The sequence below is a fragment of the Sceloporus undulatus genome, chromosome 1 (genome assembly GCF_019175285.1).
Source record: "Sceloporus undulatus isolate JIND9_A2432 ecotype Alabama chromosome 1, SceUnd_v1.1, whole genome shotgun sequence".
NCBI lineage: Eukaryota > Metazoa > Chordata > Lepidosauria > Squamata > Phrynosomatidae > Sceloporus > Sceloporus undulatus.
In genome coordinates, this window is record NC_056522.1 from 288,927,881 (window position 1) to 288,950,043 (window position 22,163).

General features: G+C 39.5%; 2 protein-coding genes across 3 annotated transcripts in view; one reads left to right on the forward strand and one right to left on the reverse strand.

Moving 5' to 3' along the window:
• Positions 1-22,163, reverse strand: part of ANO3 (anoctamin 3) — a 228,400-nt gene that overhangs the window by 29,735 nt on the left and 176,502 nt on the right. For both annotated transcript variants that reach the window (XM_042446466.1, XM_042446467.1), the window contains one exon: positions 19,558-19,618. In XM_042446466.1, the coding sequence (XP_042302400.1) occupies positions 19,558-19,618 (61 nt within the window). The remainder of the gene's footprint in view (positions 1-19,557; positions 19,619-22,163) is intronic.
• MUC15 (mucin 15, cell surface associated) lies at positions 770-14,768 on the forward strand. The gene is made up of 4 exons (XM_042446468.1): positions 770-854; positions 9,952-10,667; positions 11,432-11,587; positions 14,451-14,768. The coding sequence occupies exons 2-4, from the start codon at positions 9,968-9,970 to the stop codon at positions 14,597-14,599; spliced, it is 1,005 nt and encodes a 334-aa protein (XP_042302402.1). The 5' UTR covers positions 770-854; positions 9,952-9,967; the 3' UTR covers positions 14,600-14,768.

Sequence of the window (22,163 nt, forward strand, 5' to 3'; positions counted from 1 at the left end):
TGCTTGGGTCTCGAACTGCCAATCTTGCAACTGTCAGAGTCAGCATCTTAACTGCTGAGCCACCACGTCCCTTATTTGTACCCATGCCCACACCCAAATAAAGCCGAGAATCCAGAGGAGGGCTGGGGCTTAAGATAGTTCTTAATCATGATCTGTGGGCTGAAAACCATCATTTCAAAGTCGAGAAATGTGAGACCTACCAAATTGTAAGTACTCAGTTCATTTGCCTTAGAGCTTTCTCCAACCACCAACAATTCTCCATTTGGGGTAAAAGAGTCTCCATAAATCAGAAATGATTTCAAGGCACACAACAACAAAGATTGGCTAAAACGATAACAACCCTTACAGCATATATTTTGGAGTTACTTTCACTGATTTATTTATTTGTTTATAAAAAGAAAGATGATACAAAACAAGAAGTTGTTTTCATTCTCATCTGACACAATTTTGACTTGGAATGCATATTGTAATAAGTATTTTCATTTCAGTTCATTTCAGTCCTTCCCTAAAATAAGTTCTGTTAATTTTAAACATCCTCCCCCTCCCCCTCCCCCCCGAAAGAACTATTTATTTCCAGGAGCAATGGAATTACCTGCAGATTCAATGAAGTCTCTAATGGTATGTTTCCACAATGACAGATGAAAAGCTGGTCATTCTGGTTCTCAGGTGCTCTGTTACACCCAGAGAAATACTGCTCCACCTAATTTTGTTTCTACATGCATTCCTGACCACCACAATGCTGATACATTTACATTACTTCCTTTTACAGTTTTCAGCAGGCTAAACTAATTGCACTCCAATAAAAAGGAGACTTATTTCACCACATTCCTAAATATTACTGCAGAGTGGAAAAGGTAAGCGGTTTTCTATTTTATTCAACTATCTCACCTGTATAAACTTTGTGTGAAATATCTCTGTAGCTACAAGATCTTGGATTGTTTTTTTTAACAAAGGGAGGGAGAGAACATTTGTCTTGACCAGGTAATGGACAGACCTGCCATATCGCTTCATAGTTCTAAGGAACTGATGAAATGCGTTCAGTTTAAATTCTGTTTTGTACATAAATGTTCCCCCATCTTCTGTGAGAAGCTGTGAGTGGCAGTAGACATGCTTCAAATGGATTTAAAACAGCACTGCATAAAATGATTAATGCTAGCATATGTTAACTATATATTTAAGCCACCTGTCTTTAGAAAAACGAGGGGGTATAAACAGAGCAATACAATACAATGCAATATAAATCATCACTGTCACCAGTGATGATATTCTGGTATACATATATTTATCTTGCTTAGTATATATCAAACTGTCTGCATCTTATAAAGTGAGGGTTTTAGCATTTACACATGCACAGATTGAAGATAGAAATATACAGTATACAGGCACATACAAATATATGCCCTTTTCCAGTTGCACATGTATTCAGGAAAGAACAGATGTACAATTCTTGACTAAGAACAGGGATAATGAAGAAAGGAAAAATTCATGGGGCAAAACACACAACAACAACAACAACTAATTATGGAGTATAATGGCATTCTTTTTGTGTCATTTATATTGTTGTAATAGTTTAGCCTTTACAAGTGATATGCTATGGCCTGCAATATGATTCAGAGCCCCATAAGAGCACCTGTTGTTTTTTAACACAACATTTCCTACTCCCAGAACAAAGTTTTATAGAAGATTTTGACTCTTTCCCTGACTCTCGCCACCACTCCCTTTCTCACACAAGAACCGAAAGTGATGCTGATGCATGATTAGAATGACTGCCCTGAAGATTTAAACTCTGACTCACATATGGTTTAAGGATATGTTTTAGTGTAATAGAGACCACCCCTTCCCAGTGCTTTAGATGCTCTTTAAATATTTTTTTCTGTATTCATACCAAGGGAAAAAAGGGCATGTTGATCAGGACACATTCAGTGTGTCTACACTCAGTGATTTGTTTTTCCACACTATAGAGCTTATATCTCAAGTTTGGCCCTAGTCTGAAATTGTTGTAAGGCACTTCATGTTTATATTAGCTTTGGGTTGCAAGGGTGGAATTTTAATTGAGAATATTTTTCAAGCATTTGGATTTATGCACAAGTGACCAGGGCCCCACAACAAACTCCAGCTCCCAGAATTCCATAGCAGGCTTGGGCCAGAAAAGAGTTACAAACCGGGTTATTTCTTGAGTGTGGATGCAGCCTAAGTCTAGCAAATGTGAAAATATTTCTCTGGTTGAAAATTAAGTTTTCCAAGATATTCGTTGAGTTTTCCCCCCAGCTTTGTTTTTAGCAAGCATTGCTTTCAAGAGCAGATGGGAGTTGTAGTCCAACCAAAGAGAGATGTTCAGGTTCTGCTTCGAACCATGAACTGGCTAGAGTAATTGCTTCAAAGTAGCAACAGAGAGCAAAGAACACACTGATGTATGTAATTTGCAAGGCAATGCTCTTGCCTTGAGATTTTTCACCTCACCCTGATTGCTGGAGAAGAGGGTCCAGGTCTTGGGACTCAAGGTCAGGCCCAGAAATCTGGAAATCCTAGCCCTTCTATACTACACAGTTTCACTTGAACTGCTGCAGCAACATCCTATGTAATCCTGGGGTTTGTAGTTTCGGAAGGCTTATTTAGAATTTTAATCCAGAGTGTCTCCTTGGATTAAAAAAAAACCCTCCAAGATTCTATAGCAGTGTTCTGTGGCAGTTAAAATGGAATGACAGTACTGTGATTTTGCAGTAAGAAAGAGTCCCAGATCATAGGATTACTACTTTTCAGTCTTTGTCACAAAGCACATGCATGCATTTGGGCATGTTCCAAAATGTTATGGTGGAGAGAAGTATCACTTATTTATCATACATGAAAGGATTTCTGGAAGCACTCAACTAAAAATAAACTCAACTGCTTTGTGTGCCCTACTTTCCAAGTGGAAAATTATAGTGTCAGGGATTTCACAAACAAAAAGACTTTTGTGTTGTGAGTACAGCAATTTTATTATTCTGCTTGGTAAATGGAAGCTTGAGTTAAGTGAACTTTTGGTAATTTCTCCTGGGGGTATCAAATTACAGCCAAGGTGAAACAACAACAAAAAGAATATGACAAAACCCACTTTGTTCAGTAATGAAATGTCTATTGATAGAAAAGTGGGTAGTGTCAGAGAGGAAAACAACAAACATGGCTAAGCGGGGAAAGGAAATATCTTGCTAAATGTGCACTTAATGATTTATTTGTGCTTTCTGTTGTTTTATAAAAATCAATTATACCTGAAAAAATGTGGTCAAAGAATATGATGAATGCTTTTGTACATTCATATATTTATAACCCAAAATAAGCAATTAATTATATATTAAATATTGCACTTAATGGGTAAAAAATTCAGCCAAATAATGTTTTGCGTTAGCCAGAACTGCAGCCATATTTAGGATAAATTATAATTGGTAAATATCTGGGTGTATCTATGCAGCAGGATTAAAGCAGTATGACACCATTTTAACTGTCATAACTCAATACTATAGAATCCTGGGATTTGTAGTTTGGTAAGGCACCAAATCCATATGAATCAGACCAGGCTGAATACTTCAGCAAACTACAAACTACAAATCTCAAGATACTGTAGGATAGAGTCATGATAGTTAAAGTGGTGTCAAACTGCTTTAACTCTGCAGTGTGGATACATCCTTTGTCTAGCAAAAATAGATATCTAATGTATAATTTTGAATTCTCCTTTGATGTCTCCTTTGATTGATTGTGGACAAAATATTTGCAGGGAAACATATTTCTGTACACTTATCTTGGCCACATTTGTTGATATAGCCTGGGATATAGTGTATTAAAAATATTTCAGATCATAGAAACACATCAATGAAAGTGCAGTTCCATTGGGATTAGAAATCTCATTGAGAAGACAAGCAAGCTCCCAACACCTAATATCTGAATGAGGGTGTCTCCACAAGTAGAAAACCATCATCCCACCTCAACATAATGTAAGTCCCAATTTCTTCATATATATGCATTCAGCGTGGACCCAATATCATGAGAGTATACTTCCTGAGAACAGAAAGCTGATCTTGCATCCAACCCATAGTTCATATCAAGCTTTATCTCCTCCCTCCCTCCCTCCCTCCCTCCCTCCCTCCCTTCCTTTCTCTCTCTCTCTCTCTCTTTCTTTCTTTCTGTTTCTTTTCCAACACAGAGACCACAAGCGATTAAGAGCCTATTTGGTCCAGCATTCTGTTTACACAGTAGCTAACTAGAAACCCAAGGAAAGCCCAGAAGCAGAATGTGAATGAAGTCTCACTTTGTTACTTGAGTTTCCCAGCAATTGTGATACAGAGGGACACAAATCCTGCAGGCAACAAATAGCTATTGTGACTAGTAGTTGCCACTGATAGTTTTCATGAGTTTTCTAAAAGCCTTCCAGGTTGGTTCCAATCATAATATCCCAATGGCAGCAAATTCCACAGTGATATATGTGAAGAAGAAACCACTTATCCTGTGTCACTTGCTGCACCCTCTTTTAACTAAATTCTATTGCTATAATAAAGTGAATTTTTCATCCTTTCTTTCATTTTCTTTAATATATTTTATTTCAAAGCACTGAGTAGTTAGAATTGGCAATTCCTTCTCTCTCTTCAGCTCAGTGATGGCTGAGGGCTTACATGACAATCAGACAGTGAATCTGTTCAAGGGTATAATCTGAATCTTAAAGGAGCAGAACATACTTCAGGGAGAATGTTCAGCTCCCTTAAAGATCACTCTAAAAGAGAGCAAACTCACCAGTCTCCTGACTTGGAATCCACCAGCCAACAGTGGTTCCACTATTGCAGGGAAGTTCAGGTTGCTGGCTATCTTGCACCTCCTTTTGAATGTTTTGAGTGGTTTCAGCTTGGTATGAGTTACAGAATGTGGTGAAGTGAGAAATTACCAGCCTTATCTCCAGCATAGCCTTACCTTTTAGCATATGCATGCTTCTGGTTGCTTTGAAATCAATGGGACTTGAAATCAATCTGCTTAATTTTGGCTGAATCATATAGGATACCTCCTCTGTTTCCCCCATCTTTGGATGGTGGAGGGTGTGAGGTTGTAGTTGCACATCCTAACAAAAATGAGGAGGCGAAGTGTATTGTTTGCAAGGGGCACCGGGGAAGGGCTCAATGGAGTTTAAAAGTCTACCCCAGGATTAGGAATTTATCGCATGTATTATTAAACCGGTTTAACTCTATCCAGTTTAAGGGTTAATTCAGGTGGCACCCTGATCTTATCACATGCTTTTTACAGTTTAAATTGTCATCTGAATACAGCCTGGGTCTGCTCCGTCTGCCATTTTCTTAAATCGGAAACCTCCCAGATTCGAAAAGAGCCGGGAGGAGCAGCTCTGCAAATGGGGATGGCCCCGGGATTTATTTGGGTGGCAATTTTGGTGGTAAAAAGTGTGTGATAAGAGAAGGGTACCACCCAAATTAACCCTTAAACCAGAAAGAGGTAAGCCGGTTTAATAAAACATGCAATAAGTTTCCAAGTCTCTTCTCATTTTGATCTGCCCATGTACCTGTTCTCTAGTTTGAATCTAAGTTTTGACAGGTTATCTCAAAACCAAATAAGTTTTTTTGGCCCAGTTCACCTGACTGGCATATTGAACAAAAGATGTCTGGGACTCCCCCACTACCACCTTATACTGAGTTCCTACAACACAGAGAGAGCATTGGCTGGGATGGTACTATTTATGCAGGTTGCATTCTCAGGCTAGTGTGGAAGATGGCACTGTGACTTGGTTTTGGTAAGCACTTATAGGAAGCACTTAAGCAGTCTTGGAGGAAACGGATTTTCTGGATCCATTTCAAACTGGATTCAGGACGGGATACGGAGTTGAGACTGCCATGGTCGCCTTAGTTGATGATCTCTGTCTGGGCATCGACAGGGGAAGTGTGACCCTGCTGGTGCTCTTGGACCTCTTAGCGGCCTTCAATACCATCAACCATGGTATCCTTCTGGAACGCCTGAGAGAGTTGGGTATTGGAGGCATTGCATTGCAGTGGTTCCGGTCCTACCTCTCGGGCAGGTTCCAGATGGTGTCACTTGGGGACAGTTGTTCAGCCAAGAGGGAGCTCAAATCGGGTGTCCCTCAAGGCTCGATTCTGTACCCAATCCTGTTTAACATTTTCATGAAACCACTGGGTGAGATCATTTGGAAACATGGAGCGGGGTGTTATCAGTACGCTGATGACACCCAAATATACTTCTCTATGTCTCGGATTGAAGCAGTGACTAAGGATGGCATCTCTCCTCTGAATTCCTGTCTTGGGGCGGTAATGGACTGGATGAGGGAAAACCGACTCAAGCTGAATCCAGGTAAGACGGAGGTACTTGCTATAGGTAAGCAACCTGCAGCCCGCGGGCCGGATGCGGCCCAGCAAGGCCTTGGGACTGGCCCCAGCCCGGTCCTGCTGCCAATTGCCGCCGGAGCCTTTGGCCCCTCGCGTGAGGGCATGGGGCCTTTGGCCTATCAGGAGGAGGCGGGCAAGGAGGGGCAAGCAGCAGGCAAGGGGGGCAATTGTCTATAGAAGCCTCCGAAACATGCATTTATATTAACATTTTTAAAAAATCAGCAAATTTTTTTGCGTGTCCTCCATTTTTTTTTTTTAAAAAGTGTCCTCCATTTGAAAATTTTGTCCTACATTTGTCCCGGTTTATTTATTTAATTAATTTTATAAAAATTATTTAATTATTTATTTTTTGGCTTTGGCCCCCAGTTGTCTGAGGGACAGCAACCCGGCCCCCGGCTCAAAAAGGTTGCCTACCCCTGTGCTATAGGAACCCCGAATACAAGAATTGAGTTATGTCAGCCAGTTCTGGATGGGGTCACACTTGTCCTGAAGGATTTTGTCCGCAGCTTGGGGGTCCTCCTTGACTTGTCACTCCAACTGACTGCTCAGGTGGATGCGACAGTCAAGAGCGCCTGCTATCAGCTTTGTCTGATATGCCAACTGTGTCCCTTCTTGGAGCCGAGGGACCTGGAACCAGTAATACATGCACTGGTAACCTCTCGATTGGACTTCTGTCATGCGCTCTACTTGGGGCTACCCTTGTGCCAAGTTTGGAAACTTCATTTGGTACAAAATATGGCAGCCAGATTGATCACTGGAACTTCTAGGAATGACCATATAACACCGGTCTTGAAGTCCCTGCACTGGCTGCCTATTAGTTTCCAGGCAAAGTACAAGGTGTTGGTGATTACCTTTAAAGCCCTACATGGCTTGGGCCCAGAGTACTTGAGGGAACGCCTTCTTCCCTATTGTCCGTCCCGCACACTAAGGTCCTCGGGAAGAAATCTACTACAGCCAAAAAGATCCACGCTAACATCAGTCTCCCAGAGGGCCTTTTCTACTACTGCTCCAAGACTATGGAACGACCTGCCGGAGGAGATTCATCATAACTCCACTCTGACAGCTTTTAAGAAAACACTCAAGACGGATCTCTTCCGGCAGGCCTTTCCAACTTAGTTACCCTCCCTAGATATAGAGATATTTGTCCCCTCATCTGTCTATTCTTCCCCGCCTATGTTTCTGCCTTTTTTAAAATGTCTTTAATGTTTTTAATGGTTTTAAAGTTTTTATACTATTACTGTTTAATTCTGTTTTAGTACTGGGAATGGGGGGGGGGAGGGTGGTAGGTCTAGGGTTTGATTTTTTTTAACTCCATTGTAATGTGATGTATTTTACCGTTGTAACCCGCCCGGATTCTTCGTGATTGGGTGGGCTAGAAATAAATAAATAAATAATAATAATAATAATAATAATATACAATTCTAATATTATTATATTATTATTATTATATTATTATTATTATTATTGGGCCACCTTTGGAAAACTGGGTTCCCACATTTTAGGATTTATGGAGGCCAGAAGCTAGTTGATCATGCTGCTTGTACAATCTTGTGGCTTGAGCAACACAGAAGCTTGGAAGTCTTCCCAGGAAAGAAATGGCTAATTGGTCACAGCTAGAAAGCAGCAGGCTGTTACTGGAATTTTGGTGGTTCACCCAAAGGAGGAGAAAGACATGAGAGACCTCTTGCCTTTACCGTATTTTGCACTATGGGAGGCTGTATAGTAGATATGGATTGCCAATACTTTAATAAGTATTGGCAATCTCTCTCCTTTTTCTATTTTATTTCTAGTGAATATGCCATATGCCTCTTTTTGTACCCACTGAATTCAACATAATTTATGTAAATAGTTGTGTGCCAAACAACATCAGACCTAATATCAGGTTGATTAGCTGTTATTAATATATAATGGCATTTCTTGTTTAATGGCTATAAAGATACTTGCAATGAAAAAAACCAGAATATATGACATAATTTTTCACTTTAAAAAACCTGTGCACTCTCCCCATAATGCTGAAAAATGGAGTGTCATTAATCTGCCTCTTGGAAGAAACCACCCTTGTCTGATTAAAATTCCCACAAGGTCACAAAATGAGGAAAGGCTTTCATTAAATGCAGAAACTAAATGAAGCAATAATCACACCATTTTGCATGTGAATGGATCCCTTATTTGTTGATTTGCTTCCTACCTCCTTCTCCAAACATTCTCAAATATTGAAAAAAGGTCCTGCAGTCTGTCAGCAAACCTTACTATCTGCACTTCCTTTAGGCAGCTATGCCATCTTAAAAGTGACTGGCACATTTGTTCTTTTCCTCCACCCCCACTCCCTCAGCTATCAGAAAGCACAAAATAATGGAATCAGCCTGACAGAAAACAATTTCTGATGATATACCATGAAAAAAGTGAGAGATTTAGAAAATACATTCTTATAGGCTGCTCTCCATCTAGCCCCCAAATACTGAGAAGCATTAGGGTTGTCTCTAAGAGCAAACTGCCCTGCTATCATGAAAAAAGGAAAGAAAAATGTTCTTTTTAGCAAAGTTGTGAGAAAAAGCTATTACAATAGATGAGTGTGGTATTTGAAAGGAGAGACTTCAGTTTATCAAAAAACAAACCAAGTACTAGTACAGTTGGCCCTTTGTATCTGCAGGGGTTCCATTCTGGACCCCCTGGAGATGCCAAAAACTGTGAGACTCAAGTCCCATTGTTTTAATGGTGATGTAGCAATGTGCACACAGCACCATTGGGGTGAATGAGATGGAGCCAATTACAGATGCTCAACTCTGTGGATGGCAAGCTCTTGGTGGACGTATTGCTCATATGGCCACTGGTTGCATCAGTTCACTGGGAGTATCAAAAGCGAGGTGGTAACCATATTCCCCTTTCCTAACAGAGGGAATACAAACAGGCTGTGCCTTATGTTGTTTATATACTTTGGGTGGTAAATGTCCAATCGCAGTGGGGGAAGAGCAGCCTGAAATGATAGAGTCTCCTTCATTCAGTCTATGAGCTACACATATCTACACTAAACTAGTGATGGTGTGAGACTCATACTGAGCCTATTAAATTGGGATTAGATCAAAATCAAGGGTGTTGTAGTTTTGGGCCTAACATATTCTACTTCAGTTCTTAGCCACAAGGCATGGCTGTCCATTCTCCTGAACCTTGATGTGTAATAGGACAGATCCCTCAGATTGCTAGTAGCCTAAGAACTCTTAAGCCATAATCAAAATAATGCATATAGAAAAGGATGAAACACACATGGGCAGACGTGTCCTGATCTAAATAACATGAACAAATATGGCAATCAGGTACTTGGATATAAGTGAAATGGATGTAACCAAATCTTTTCATAGGAGATTGTACTAGCATGCCAGCCAATATTCTGATTGTCTATGTATCAGAAGACACACGGGAAACCTACTTCTTGGCTCACAAGACACTCCTTGGCCATAAACAAGGCACCAGTATACTAACTGAAAACATATTTGTGAATGTATTATTTCCATCCTTAAAACAATAAATTCTTGTGATCTTTGAAAATAATCTATTCTAAAATTAAAATTAAAATATTATTTCCCTCCAGGCTCTTCAAATCAACAATGAGATTTACAAAAATGATGGTCTCCAAAGGACTGATGTTTACTTTGCTGCTGGCTAGCCTCCAGTGGACCAGAAATAACAGTGTCAAGGCAAATATTTCCACATTCTCTATAAACAACTCAAACAGCACCACTATGAATCCATCTACATTTACCGTTACATCTGGTATAACTCCTGTAACTGTTACATCACCAACAGACATAAGTGACAGCATAAGAAAAACTACAGGGATGGAAAGCAGCACTCAAAACAGTGGCATAAATCCAACATCTTCTCTTAACATGTTGTTATCACAAAATACGCACAACCTGAATTTTACTAAAGAAGGTGACAATCACTCTGCTATAAGTATCAATAGTACATCAGTTCCATCAGGCATGCCCACAAATAGCAATTACTTGTCAACAACAATCTCTAAAAGTGCTGAAACTACTGTTTATGTGACATCATCAGAAACAAGATCAAATAATTACAGCACAGCAACCTATAATGCCAATTTTACCTCCATGGTGTCTTCTAACAAAACTCAGATGGATTACACAACAGTTCACCCCACTAACAATCTTCTGAATGCTTCAGTTACAATGCTGACAACCAAGAGTAACAGTATTACAGCAGAGCTATGGTTAACTTCACAAACTACCAGTCTGCATTCTAATTTTAGCGACAGTTCTGCAGAAGCAAGAGAACACCAAAAAGGTAACTGGACTTTCCTGTATGTATTTACCTCGTACTTCCACAATAATATCAGCTCATAACTATAGTGTATTCACAGATCACAGAAATTTCACACATGCATCTTATTTGATTTTTTTTTTTTTTAAAGCAGGAAACTTGAAAATTGGGAACTGGTTTTTGGAAGCTGAGCTGTTCATATTGTAGGAAAAAAAGTACTATAGTTCATATGGCTTCTTTCCCAAGATCATCATAATCTGCTCAGCTTTACCATGATGATATATTGAAAAATTGGTTAGTAATGTGAACAATGTTCCAAATAAAATAATACTTTAATGGAATGAAAATAACATATTGGCTTTTCAGCCCATCCATTCAAAGGAAAATGGACAAAAACTGTGGCAGTCACTTATTCATTTCAGTAGGTTTAGGATTGGACTGGTGTACCATATATCTCTTCATATTGCCATTGTATTCAGTTTGTATCTGTAGTATGTGGCCTGGTTTGCATATTGTTGGTTATACATATAAAACTTTTCATTCCTTCTGGAGAAGATACTTAATGTAAATTAACACAGAGACAAGGAGGGGCAGCACAGCAACCCTACTTCCCCCTGAGACTGCTTCTGTGTGGAAAATGGGTTTATGAAGGGGAGAACCTCTTGCATGTTTTCATGAGGCTCTGCACAATTCAGAACATGAGCCACATTACCTCTATTTGTGCTGACCCACATACTTACAAGAGTTACATAATTGTTCACCATACATTTTGCTTTTTGTTTTTACAGAAAACCACAGTCATGGAGCAGTTGTTTTTGGTGCAATTGTAGGAGCAGCACTAGGATCAGCATTGATTGGCCTAGTTGGGTACTTTATGTGTGGGAAGAGGAAAACTGAATCTTTTGGACATCAGAGACTTTATGATGATACAAGGAGTGATCCAGGTAATGAAATAATGATATGAACTAAATCATTATAGCAAGGTTAGGGATCATTCATCCTATGATATTGTTGATCTACAGCTGTAAACATTACTCACAATTGTCTATGCTGGCTATGGTTACTGAGAGTTGCAGCTGAACAACAACTGGAGGGCCTCACGATGCCCAACTATTTTTTATATTTTCAGTTATAGATCAGTTGAGATCTTGAATCAAACAGGATGAGTGTAATGCTCCATGCAGTTCCATGTCTCCTTCCCACCCCACCAAGTTTCAAGCCCAGGGGAGGAGATGGTGTTGCTGCTACATTGTGGCTTACCAGTAGCAAAGGGAGAGGAGGAAGGAAGCAATTCACAGGAGGAAGATGGGGCTGTTCTTGGCTTTGAGTGGATATGAAAGGAAGGTACACCCTTGTGGTCCTTTTAGTTGAGTTACTGACAGTTTAGGAAGTTGTAAGGAAAGTCTAGGGGTACAAAGAGGGAAACAATTTCCATACATGTTTTTACTGTTGTTTCACATCCACTTTTTCAAAGACACACAGAAAGCTTCAAAGAGTGAATGGGTAAAAAACAATAACAAATAAAATGATAGGACATTCTGCAGACCTTTGTGATGCATGTCACCACCAATTAATGACTGATTTAAGCATTGCAACTTTATACATAGTCTGAACAAGAAAAAATGGTTTATTGCTATTTGAAGTTAAGCTTGATTGATTGGGTGTTTGACATAATATATGTATTAAATTTTTTCTTTGGTCAAATTGCAATGCCATTTGTGCAAACAGGAAAGTAAAGTATAAATTTAGTAGAATCGATTTCCATTATTAGAGGCATACAAATATAAGTGTTACTTCACAAAATCATGAAGTAAATGGAAACTCCATGCCGAAAAATATGTTGTTACCTTGATCTTAATTTTCTTTACTTCATAGAAAAAAATGCACCCATAAAACACTCTCCAAAAATATTTTCTAATAATGCTTCAGAGCAAATCTCTGAAGATTATTTACTGAACTGAGTTGTTAAGAATCTTCCATTATTTACACAATAGCTGCAGTAAATGGACTAGTGTTGCATTATTATTTTGAATTCCAGACACACTGTGCTACTTAACATACTGGGGATATATTGTTTTATAGCCTATGCAATTATTAGCTGCAGTAAAGCAGCAAAATGAGGACTTTAATGGGTACAAACCCACAAAATTCCAGAACTAAATTTATCTATTGTGGAGCAGAAATTGAAATTTCTAACAGAAAAAAAAATGGCCATATAATTCAGTTACAAATGGTTCCAGGGACAATTAAGCCAAGAAGAAACTATAAAAGCAAACAAAGAGATACCCATCAACACTTTAGTTTATACTGTTGGGATATAGAGTCCTGAGAAAATGAACAATGTGGTATTAAATAGCGACTGGACAACAAAGGGTCACTGTCAGCCATGATGACAAGGCATTTTCCCACCAGTGCTGAGTCATGGGAAGTGACATCACGGACTGCGCAAAACACTCTAACAGAGATACTCATCAACACTTTAGTTTATACTCAGGCACAGACAAAGGTTATTTTACTTTGGGTAGGGCCTAACTATATATGACATTTTAAAAAAACCAAACATCTAGGGGTAGCTATGTTGCTGGCCATATAGCAAATCCAATAACATCCAAACAATGATACCTTCATTGGATCAACCAAAATGCACAATTACATGTTGCAAGCTTTCAAAGTCACGGTGGCTTCTTCATCAGCCAAATAGGAGAAAGAAATTGAAGATGTTAGTCGTAGGCCTGCATTTTCTGTTTCTGGTCTTAGTTCAGATGGTAGAGAGGGCTATCTGCCCTCCCCCTTTGGCCCTGTGGTCACTGGTAGATTTTTGAAGTCAAGAAAATTTAATGTCCATTTGCAATTCAAAGAAGATGTTTTCTTGGAATCCAGAAGGAAATATCTTCTTTGAATTGCAAATGGATATTAAATTTCCTTGACTTTGAAAATCTGTCAGTGACCACATGTCTTACTAAACATTAAAAGTAGCCAATAAATTTAAATAGAAATTTTGGGAATCATTTTGGCCCTTAGTAACTTATAATGATTATTTTTCTTCTTCCTAAATCCTTTCAGTTCAAATAGAATTGACCCTCAGAGTCTATAAGAATGGAAAAATTTATTTCTCATTTGATTTGCCAAATGCCCTCTGTCAGAATCAAATGACAATATGAACCTGATCATGGCTGAGAAGTACTTGGAGAAAAGAGTTATAGAAGGGGAAAAGAAATATACAATGAATTATTTTGGCACTGTGAGCTCACATTTGATCTCACTTATCCATGGAAAGTTCAGTTTTAGAAAAAAAGGCATATTTTTTGTAACTCATACCAATATTATATATACCTATTTATCTGGGTGTATGCCCCATTACATACATGTGTAGACAAAGCTAGGATTGTACTGTTAATCATTTAACAGAAGAATCAGGTTTACTGAACTTGAGCTACTCTAGACTTTTGGATGCTTTATTACATGTTTTGTAATTTTGCTATATTTTGGTGCTGGCCATGTGCCGTAATAAATTCATTCATGGACTCATGGATGAATTCAAAATGGAATTATTATTATTATTAATTATTTTTGTTTGATTCCCCCCCAGAAATGGGCTTATCCACTCATTTGCATTTGTGTATGAAACTTGATATATAATTATATTTAGTTCCACATCCACATCCATACCCACATATAGCTATATAATATACAATATATTTAGAGGTGCTTTGAGAAAAAGCTAACCATGTGAAACTGTCTTTAATTTGTATTTGAAGGAATATTTATTTCAGACTACAAATAACTATCAACAAACATATCTTGCAGTTCTGCGACTAGACAGTACACCTGAACCATATGATATGTCATACTACAATCTTACAATGGCCAAAGAGACAGCAGCCCAGAACAGCAAAGAAAAACCATATGATACAATTCCAATGGATGATCTGGCTTCATCACATCCTACAGCTTAGTATTATGAAAACTGCTTTGGTTTTAAAAACTGATATTAGTAGCTTTGTTTGTTTTTATATGTATCAAAGACTGATTTGTAACAGTTTAATATATATAAGCACTAATCCTATGCCTGTTGATACACATGGTTTTGGATAATGTGTGAGAAGCAAGGGCTGTTCCTCACACATTTTTAATACTTTTTGGGGGAAGTAAAAGTGGTGTGCAAACTGGTTGACAAATGCACACCAATTAATAGAGTCCCCATATCAGTAGTGACTCATAGATATGGACTGACATGTTGGGAAAACATTCTATTTGATGCAAAATGATACTAGAGTTCTTTCTATTTTTTTTAAAAAAAAATTATAGTGCAGTACTTCATTGATGCATATGTTGCCAACCCTGTATGCTCATCAAGTGATTAATTTGCATGTATGAACCAACCCATACTTCACTTTCTTCATCCTATCTATCATATTTTTATTCATGTTGTTAACCGAGCAATAGAATTCATAATGACATGAACTGATATCCTCTACGTTAAGTGATTCTAAAAGACTGGCCCAGGGACATAGCTAGGATTTTAGGAAGGGGGGGGGGGTCCAGACTAAGTGCCACCATTATAATGCGGCTTGGGTGCGGCGGCGCAGCAGCACACATCATTCATTTTTCTAATGGAAGGGGGGGTCCGGACCCCAAGAATCCCCCCCCCCTGGCTACGTCCCTGTGTGGCCTACTAGAAGGTTTTGAACTGGGACTCCCATGATCGTTCATCACTGGATAGGATAGCTAGGACTGGGGGAAGCTGCAGTCCAATAATAGCTGAAAGAGCATGGTTTCCCATCCATGCTTTCAAAAGTCATACAGGATAGGTCTTAAGGTAGTTATTAGCCATGCTATTAAATTCAGGTTCTATATTTACAAAGAGTGGACTTAAAACTACCAGATGCTAGACATCTGTGCTTGTGTAGTCATTCAAGAATCCTTACTCTAATGTCTTAATGATGATCTGGTCAACAGAGAGGTAGAAATGCTCCCACAGTCTCCCAGGGTCTGCATGGTAAGTTGTAGATGCTAAACTTACATTTACCAGTGGATTTTAAAATTCAGTTTATTCAATCTGAATGTGGGAAAGTTGAGCTACTTCACTTGTGTGGTTCGTTTTGTGGTGTTATCACTCAGGCTAACCAAGCATATTTTTTTTAAAAAAATGCTACTCTTTTTCCACTGAAGATTCACATCAATGTCATAGATGCCACTGAAGATCAGTCCTCCCACCAGCATTGGACAATAACACTTGTCACATGCTCAGTGTCATGGACTGTCTTGGGCCTCATTTAGAGTCAGAGTCAGAGAACTCAGGCCTGTTACAGACTGCCAAAATAAAGCTGCTCCGGGTCTCTTTGGAGGTATGCTGTTTAAATGATGCATGCATCCTAAGAATCCGAAAGCTGCACCAAAGCAGCACTCCAGTGCTTAGGAATGGAGTGTAGCTTTGGCGCGACCTCTGGAGTCTTCGGACCCATGCATCATTTAAATAGCATACCTCCAAAGAGACCCGAAGCAGCTTTATTTTGGCAGTCTGTAACAGGCCAATGACTGAAAACATGGAGGAGGCTGAAACAGGGGCAGATCTGAGGCTGCCTGGATCAGCAGTCCCAGAACAGGCTCTGGAAGCTACAGAGGGAGAAACAGACTCTATGCTGCAGGTGCTAGGCCCTGTGGAGCGAAGACAGGTCAAGGAGTCTTTGAGGTGTTTTTCCAGGCCGGAAGCCAAGAGGAGAGCAGAGGCCTTTTAAAAGACCTCCAACTGCAGAGGTTCTTTGCAGCCGACAACCAATTTTGCAGCTTTGTTGCTCCTGTGTTCTTTGCTCTTGATTAATGACTCTGGTTATCTGACCCCTGGACCTGCCTTGTGACTACGCTCTTGCCTCTGCCCTTTGCTGTGACAGACTGACTGGTATTGTATGACCTTTGCACCGGACTCTGGACTATTCCTTTGTACATTTCCCTGCTGTGCTGCCCTCAGTAGAGGTAAGCAGGACATGCAGACAGAGTAATCATTCTGAAACCTTATAATGAACAATCAAGTCATACACTTTTCAGCCATTCTATTTTGCCTTTCTTCACAAGCTGACAGCAAATGATTTACAACAGTCTACAGCCAGGGGACACAGAGTGAAAAGGTTCCCATGTCAACTGAGTAAATCACCTAGTCACTCACATTCCTGAACAGGTCAAGGTGTTGTTACACTTAACAAGGAAGGCAATGTCATGCTGATGCCATTTATAATTGTGCAGTGTTATAATGATACTCTCCATAACCATAATACTGACTTCCAGAGCATCATTGCTTACTTAGTAATGGCTTCTGCATGTTATTGTAGGCATTCCTCTTAAAATAAATGTTCCAGGCTCTGTCCTGAAGATGCAAACTAGGTCACATACAGCCCAGGGCCATTTTTGTGGGCCCTTGGGGCCCCATGAGCCAACCCTCAAATGCTACCCAATGAATTCTCGGGGAGCAATTTCAGTTTGTTTTTGAGCAATCCCTGGGCCATTTTAAGTCTTTAAAAAAACTATTTATTTCCAGTTTACTTCTTTTGTTTAAAAACAGATTTCTCCCAGGCCTAAAATAATAATAATAATAATAATAATAATAATAATGATGATGATGATGATGATGATGATGATTTATTTCTAGCCCACCCTATCACAGAGAATCCAGTCGAGTTACAACAATAAAATACAGTGCACCCTTGCTTTACATGGGGGATCCATTCCAGACTCCCCCGTGCAAAGCAAATTCTGTGTATGCTCAAGCCCCATTTAAATGAATGGGGCACGCATATTCTGAAAGCTGTGTAAAGCGTGCCCGCATATGATGTGGGTGCACTGTACATCAAAGTTACAATAAAATCCAAGAAGAAAACAATCCCTATACCCACCCCCCATTCCCAAGTCCAAAACAGGATTAAGCAGTCATAGTATAAAAGCATTAAAAACTATTAAAACATTAAAATATTCAACTAGAATTTGGAGGAAAAGCAGACGAGGAGGCATTTTTCATAATCGTGATCATGTTCAGATCAGGTTCGTATCCAGATCTATATCTATATTTCTATATCTATATCTCTATATCTGGGGAGGGGTAACTAAGTTGGAAAGGCTTGCCAGAAGAGATTCCTCTTGAGTGCTTTCTTAAAAGCTGTCAGAGTGGAAATGTGGTGAATTTCCTCCAGCAGGTCGTTCCATAATTTTGGAGCAGCAGTAGAAAAGGCCCTCTGGGAAACGGATGTTAGCCTAGACTTTTTAGGCTGTAATAAATTCTTCCCAGAGAACCTTAAAGTGTGGGCCGGACAATATGGAAGAAGGCGTTCCCTCAAGTATTCTGGACCCAAGCCATGTGGGGCTTTAAAGGTAATCTCCAACACCTTGTAGCTTGCCCAGAAACTAATTGGCAGCCAGTGAAGGGACTTCAAGACGGGTGTTATATGGTCATTTCTAGAAGTACCCATAATCAGTCTGGCTGCCATGTGTTGTACCAACTAAAGCCTAAATGTAGCCTAAAATGGTAAAAAATGTGTTGAAATTGTCCCTGAGCACCCTAGAGAGCATTGGAGATATTTGTAGGCAAACAAGTGAGGTTTTTATGGTGCGCACCTCTCCAAAGAGTCAGCATGGTGTAATGACTCTGGAAAACAGGGAACAAATCAAACAAAATGGTGACCTTGGGCAAGTCACACTTCATCAGCCTCAGAGGAAGGCAGACAAATCCCTCTCTGAGCAAATCTTGCCAAGAAAATACTGTCACATGATTTCTTTATGGTCACCATAAGTCAAAAATGACTTGAAGGCACACAGCAGCAGCAGCTCTTTAAGTTCTGTAGGATCAATGAGGCTCCCTAACCTCTGACAGTTTCCCACCTCTGAAATAAACATAGGGCCAAAGCAGACCAGTGGCTTGGAGCGGCCTCTGGCCACTCAAGCCCCGATCGGCCCCAGGACCATGGAGACTGGACAGCACATCCTGAAAGCAGGCCACTGTTGCAGTCCCAAAGTACAACTGGCAGGGAGCATTTTTCTGCATCCCTTTTTCTGGCGGCCTCGGACCACCTTAGGCAGCCATGGAGAGGCTTCCAGCTGCTCCAGGGATGTGCATCATCTGCACACCGCACCCTTGAAGTAGCCAGAAGCCACTGTATTTGGCCCAACTGTTTTGGGATATAATTTGCATACATAAAGTAATAATAATAATAATAATAATAATAATAATAATAATAATAATAATTTATTTATAGCCCACCTCTCCCCGAAGGATCGAGGCGAGTAACAATCCTATAATACCACAATAACATCTGTTAACAACATAATAAAATAACATAATTCCCTAACCTCAAATTAAAATAGTGAAACATCATAAAATATATTCAATTACTAAAATCAATTCTAAATTAAATCACATCAAAATGTGGCATCATGGGATGAGCAAGGTGATCCATGTCAGTGTTATGGGACAATTATTTATTTATGGTATTTATACCCTGCCCTTCAGCTCTAAAGGCTATTAGAGCAGCTTACAATTATTATTTTTAATTAGACGGTTCCCTGCCCTCAGGCTTAAAGACTATCTATCAGTTAGGGAATGCCTGCCACAAGAGAGCAGCTAGCCTGGTCTTCTCTAGCTGCAGTAGATTACTCCCAGAGGACCTGAGTGTGTGGGGAGGACTGTATGGTGAAAGGTGCTCCCTCAATTAAGTTGGACCTAAGCCATGAAAGGCTTTAGAGGTAATTACCAACACCTTGTACCACGCCCAGAAACGAATCGTCAGTCATGTATAGAGATACCTGTCCTGAACACGTAGTTTAATGTCAGTTTCAGAATACATCCATATTAAAATTAATTCCAAATGTCAAATTGTATTAAGTATATACTCCTCCCCTGCTATTTTGTACATGATGGGGAAGTACTTACCCCATATAGCCATAAAAATGGCAAAGAAGACAGTCCCTCCATTGTCAAATAAGTGTGTTACCTAGAAGGAAAAAATCCAAATGAATGTCAATTATTAAAGGACTACAACTCCCATCATGGAAGATGGTGATGGAAGAGAGAATTCCAGTCCAACAGAATCTGGGGAGTCCATACAATCTCCACCTCTTTCTTTCTTTCTTTCTTTCTTTCTTGTAATAAACTGATGCTTTAACCATGGAAATTATACAGCCCAAACTTTTTGCTTAAGCTACACTGGAATACATACGTACTCTATGACTTGTGTAGTAAACTGTCAGATGTTTTGACCTAGAAATGTTAAGCCGAAGTCTAAATGTTTTTGTGGTAAAAGTGATTGATCAGGGAAACACATTTCAAGTCTCAACAGAAAAGTTAATGCACTGAAATACTGCAGTACTATATTAAATACTGCAAGCAAAGATATATATAAGAATAACATAAAAGATACAGCATCCATGTTTATTTCACCTGGTTCAAAATATGAGGAAGATTTCTATGTTTAAGGAAATAAGTGACTACAATTTTACCAGAGTGAGATGCAAGAGGCTTGCAACTGCAATACAAAGAGTATCCCCCAGAACCTCTGGAGCTAGGATGCAGTAAGCAAGGCTCAAGGTGAGTTTGTGTCATACAATTGTATAGGATGTTTTGCAAAGGTGGCAGTGTGTCACTTGTCTGATATCAAAACGAGGTGCCTAGTCATGTGATTGACACTGGGTACCTCATTCTAAGCAAGCAATGCATTACTGCTGTGTTGGGCAGCACAAAAGGGCATGCATGCATACAGCCATCCTCCTTTGGAATGAAGGGCCAAGTATTTTGGCAAGTGCATATAGGATCCCATCTAGGAAGCTGCAAGAGAGCAAATTGTTGCAACAATTCTTTCTGCAGCAGCAAGTGGTCATGGCGGAGGGGGGGGAGGTGAGCTCATTCTGTTCCAGTTTTCATTCATGAAAGGTTGGTGGGGGAATGTCCTAGCTCACATGGATCATGTTAGAGACTTCTCTGAACATGCAGAGGTCAAGGGGCAGGGGGAGCTGGACACACTGAGAATAGGTGTGCACACACACACATACCACATGCATTTGATGAATACACAGTGATGGTGGCATGGAAGTTCTGAAAAGGGCCAAAATGATGTACCAAGCAGAAAGAAAAGGTTATTAAAAGCCTGCAGAGCATGCTTAATCCAACACAGTACAGTACTTAATTCTGTTTGCTATTTAATTATGTTTTATTTGGGCAGTCTAGAATATTTTTATTGATGTAGGCATCAACTTTTATTGTCATATTTATTGCCAAAGTTTAACTACATTCATGTGTAAGATTGTTAAGTCTTAAGCCTTGCAGTGATAGTCAGAATGTGGTGCTTGGATGATGATGGGTATCTGGAGACATAGGATGCTGAATAAAGATTAATAGTTTGCTGCAGGACATTTTCATAATACATATAATATATTACACAGTTAACAGGCAGCCTTGAAGCTCTGTGATTTAGACAGCTCTCTTGGGAAACCACACACTTTCCCAGTTTTAATAACTTTGACTTTTTAATAGGAGTGTTGTTATTTGTATTATAAGAAATCACTGTGAAAATCTAAATAGGTTTATGTGGTATGCAAAACAGAGGCTCATCTGTGATCTTGAAATCCCTCCTTGCTCACTTTATCCAGAAGTGAGGCAGATTTGCCCTTTTCTTCTACACTGAAAAAATCAATTGTTTCCAAAGGAGAAGATTTTGTTACACCAATCCCAGGATGGGGAAAGGGAGTAGTGACTAATGAGTTCCATATCAGATGTGTTGTGAATCAGCTGTGGGGCACCCCTATTTCCCAAATATCAAAGGATATTTCAATGGTATTGAACCGTATCACCTAAATCAATCCAGCATTTAGGACAGATCCTTTATAACCTAGAATAAAATCTAGACTGCATTCAATGAACCTCAGGCATGGAAGCCACTGGCTCTCACTGAATCAGAGGGATAATCTGGGAAACTATTTAGTAAATGAAGAGGATTCAATAGATCTGTGGCCACCTTCGTCATGACTTCTGGAACAGCACAATTAGGGATCATCTGCTCTCTAGACATAGAAACACGTTTAATGGTAGATACCCTGTGGACCTCTTTTCAGATCAGAATGGAAGTTCTGGGTCAGATTTCCTCTCCACTGGTGGAAGTTCTTTATGTTGGGGAAGGAGACCATTGCCCACTGTCTCCTAGACAGTGGTCTGATCTGGTTAGAGTTACTCTGCTGCTTTATTAGAGAGCAGATGAAATGTTTACACATAACAGGGCATATATATATATTATTTCTTTACTTTTAACATTGTAAACAATATTTATAGTATAGCAACCCCAGGCAAGTTTTCTGTTCTCTTGACTGTATCCACTACACAATGTACAGCTACTTCACACACAAGACTGATAACAGCTGATATACATATACTGAACAGAATGAATACTCACACTCATGGGTCAGACATAACAGCTCAGCCCATGTGCTCCATGAACAGTGAAATGTGGTGTGTGTGTGTGTGTGTGTGTGTGTGTGTGTGTGTGTATG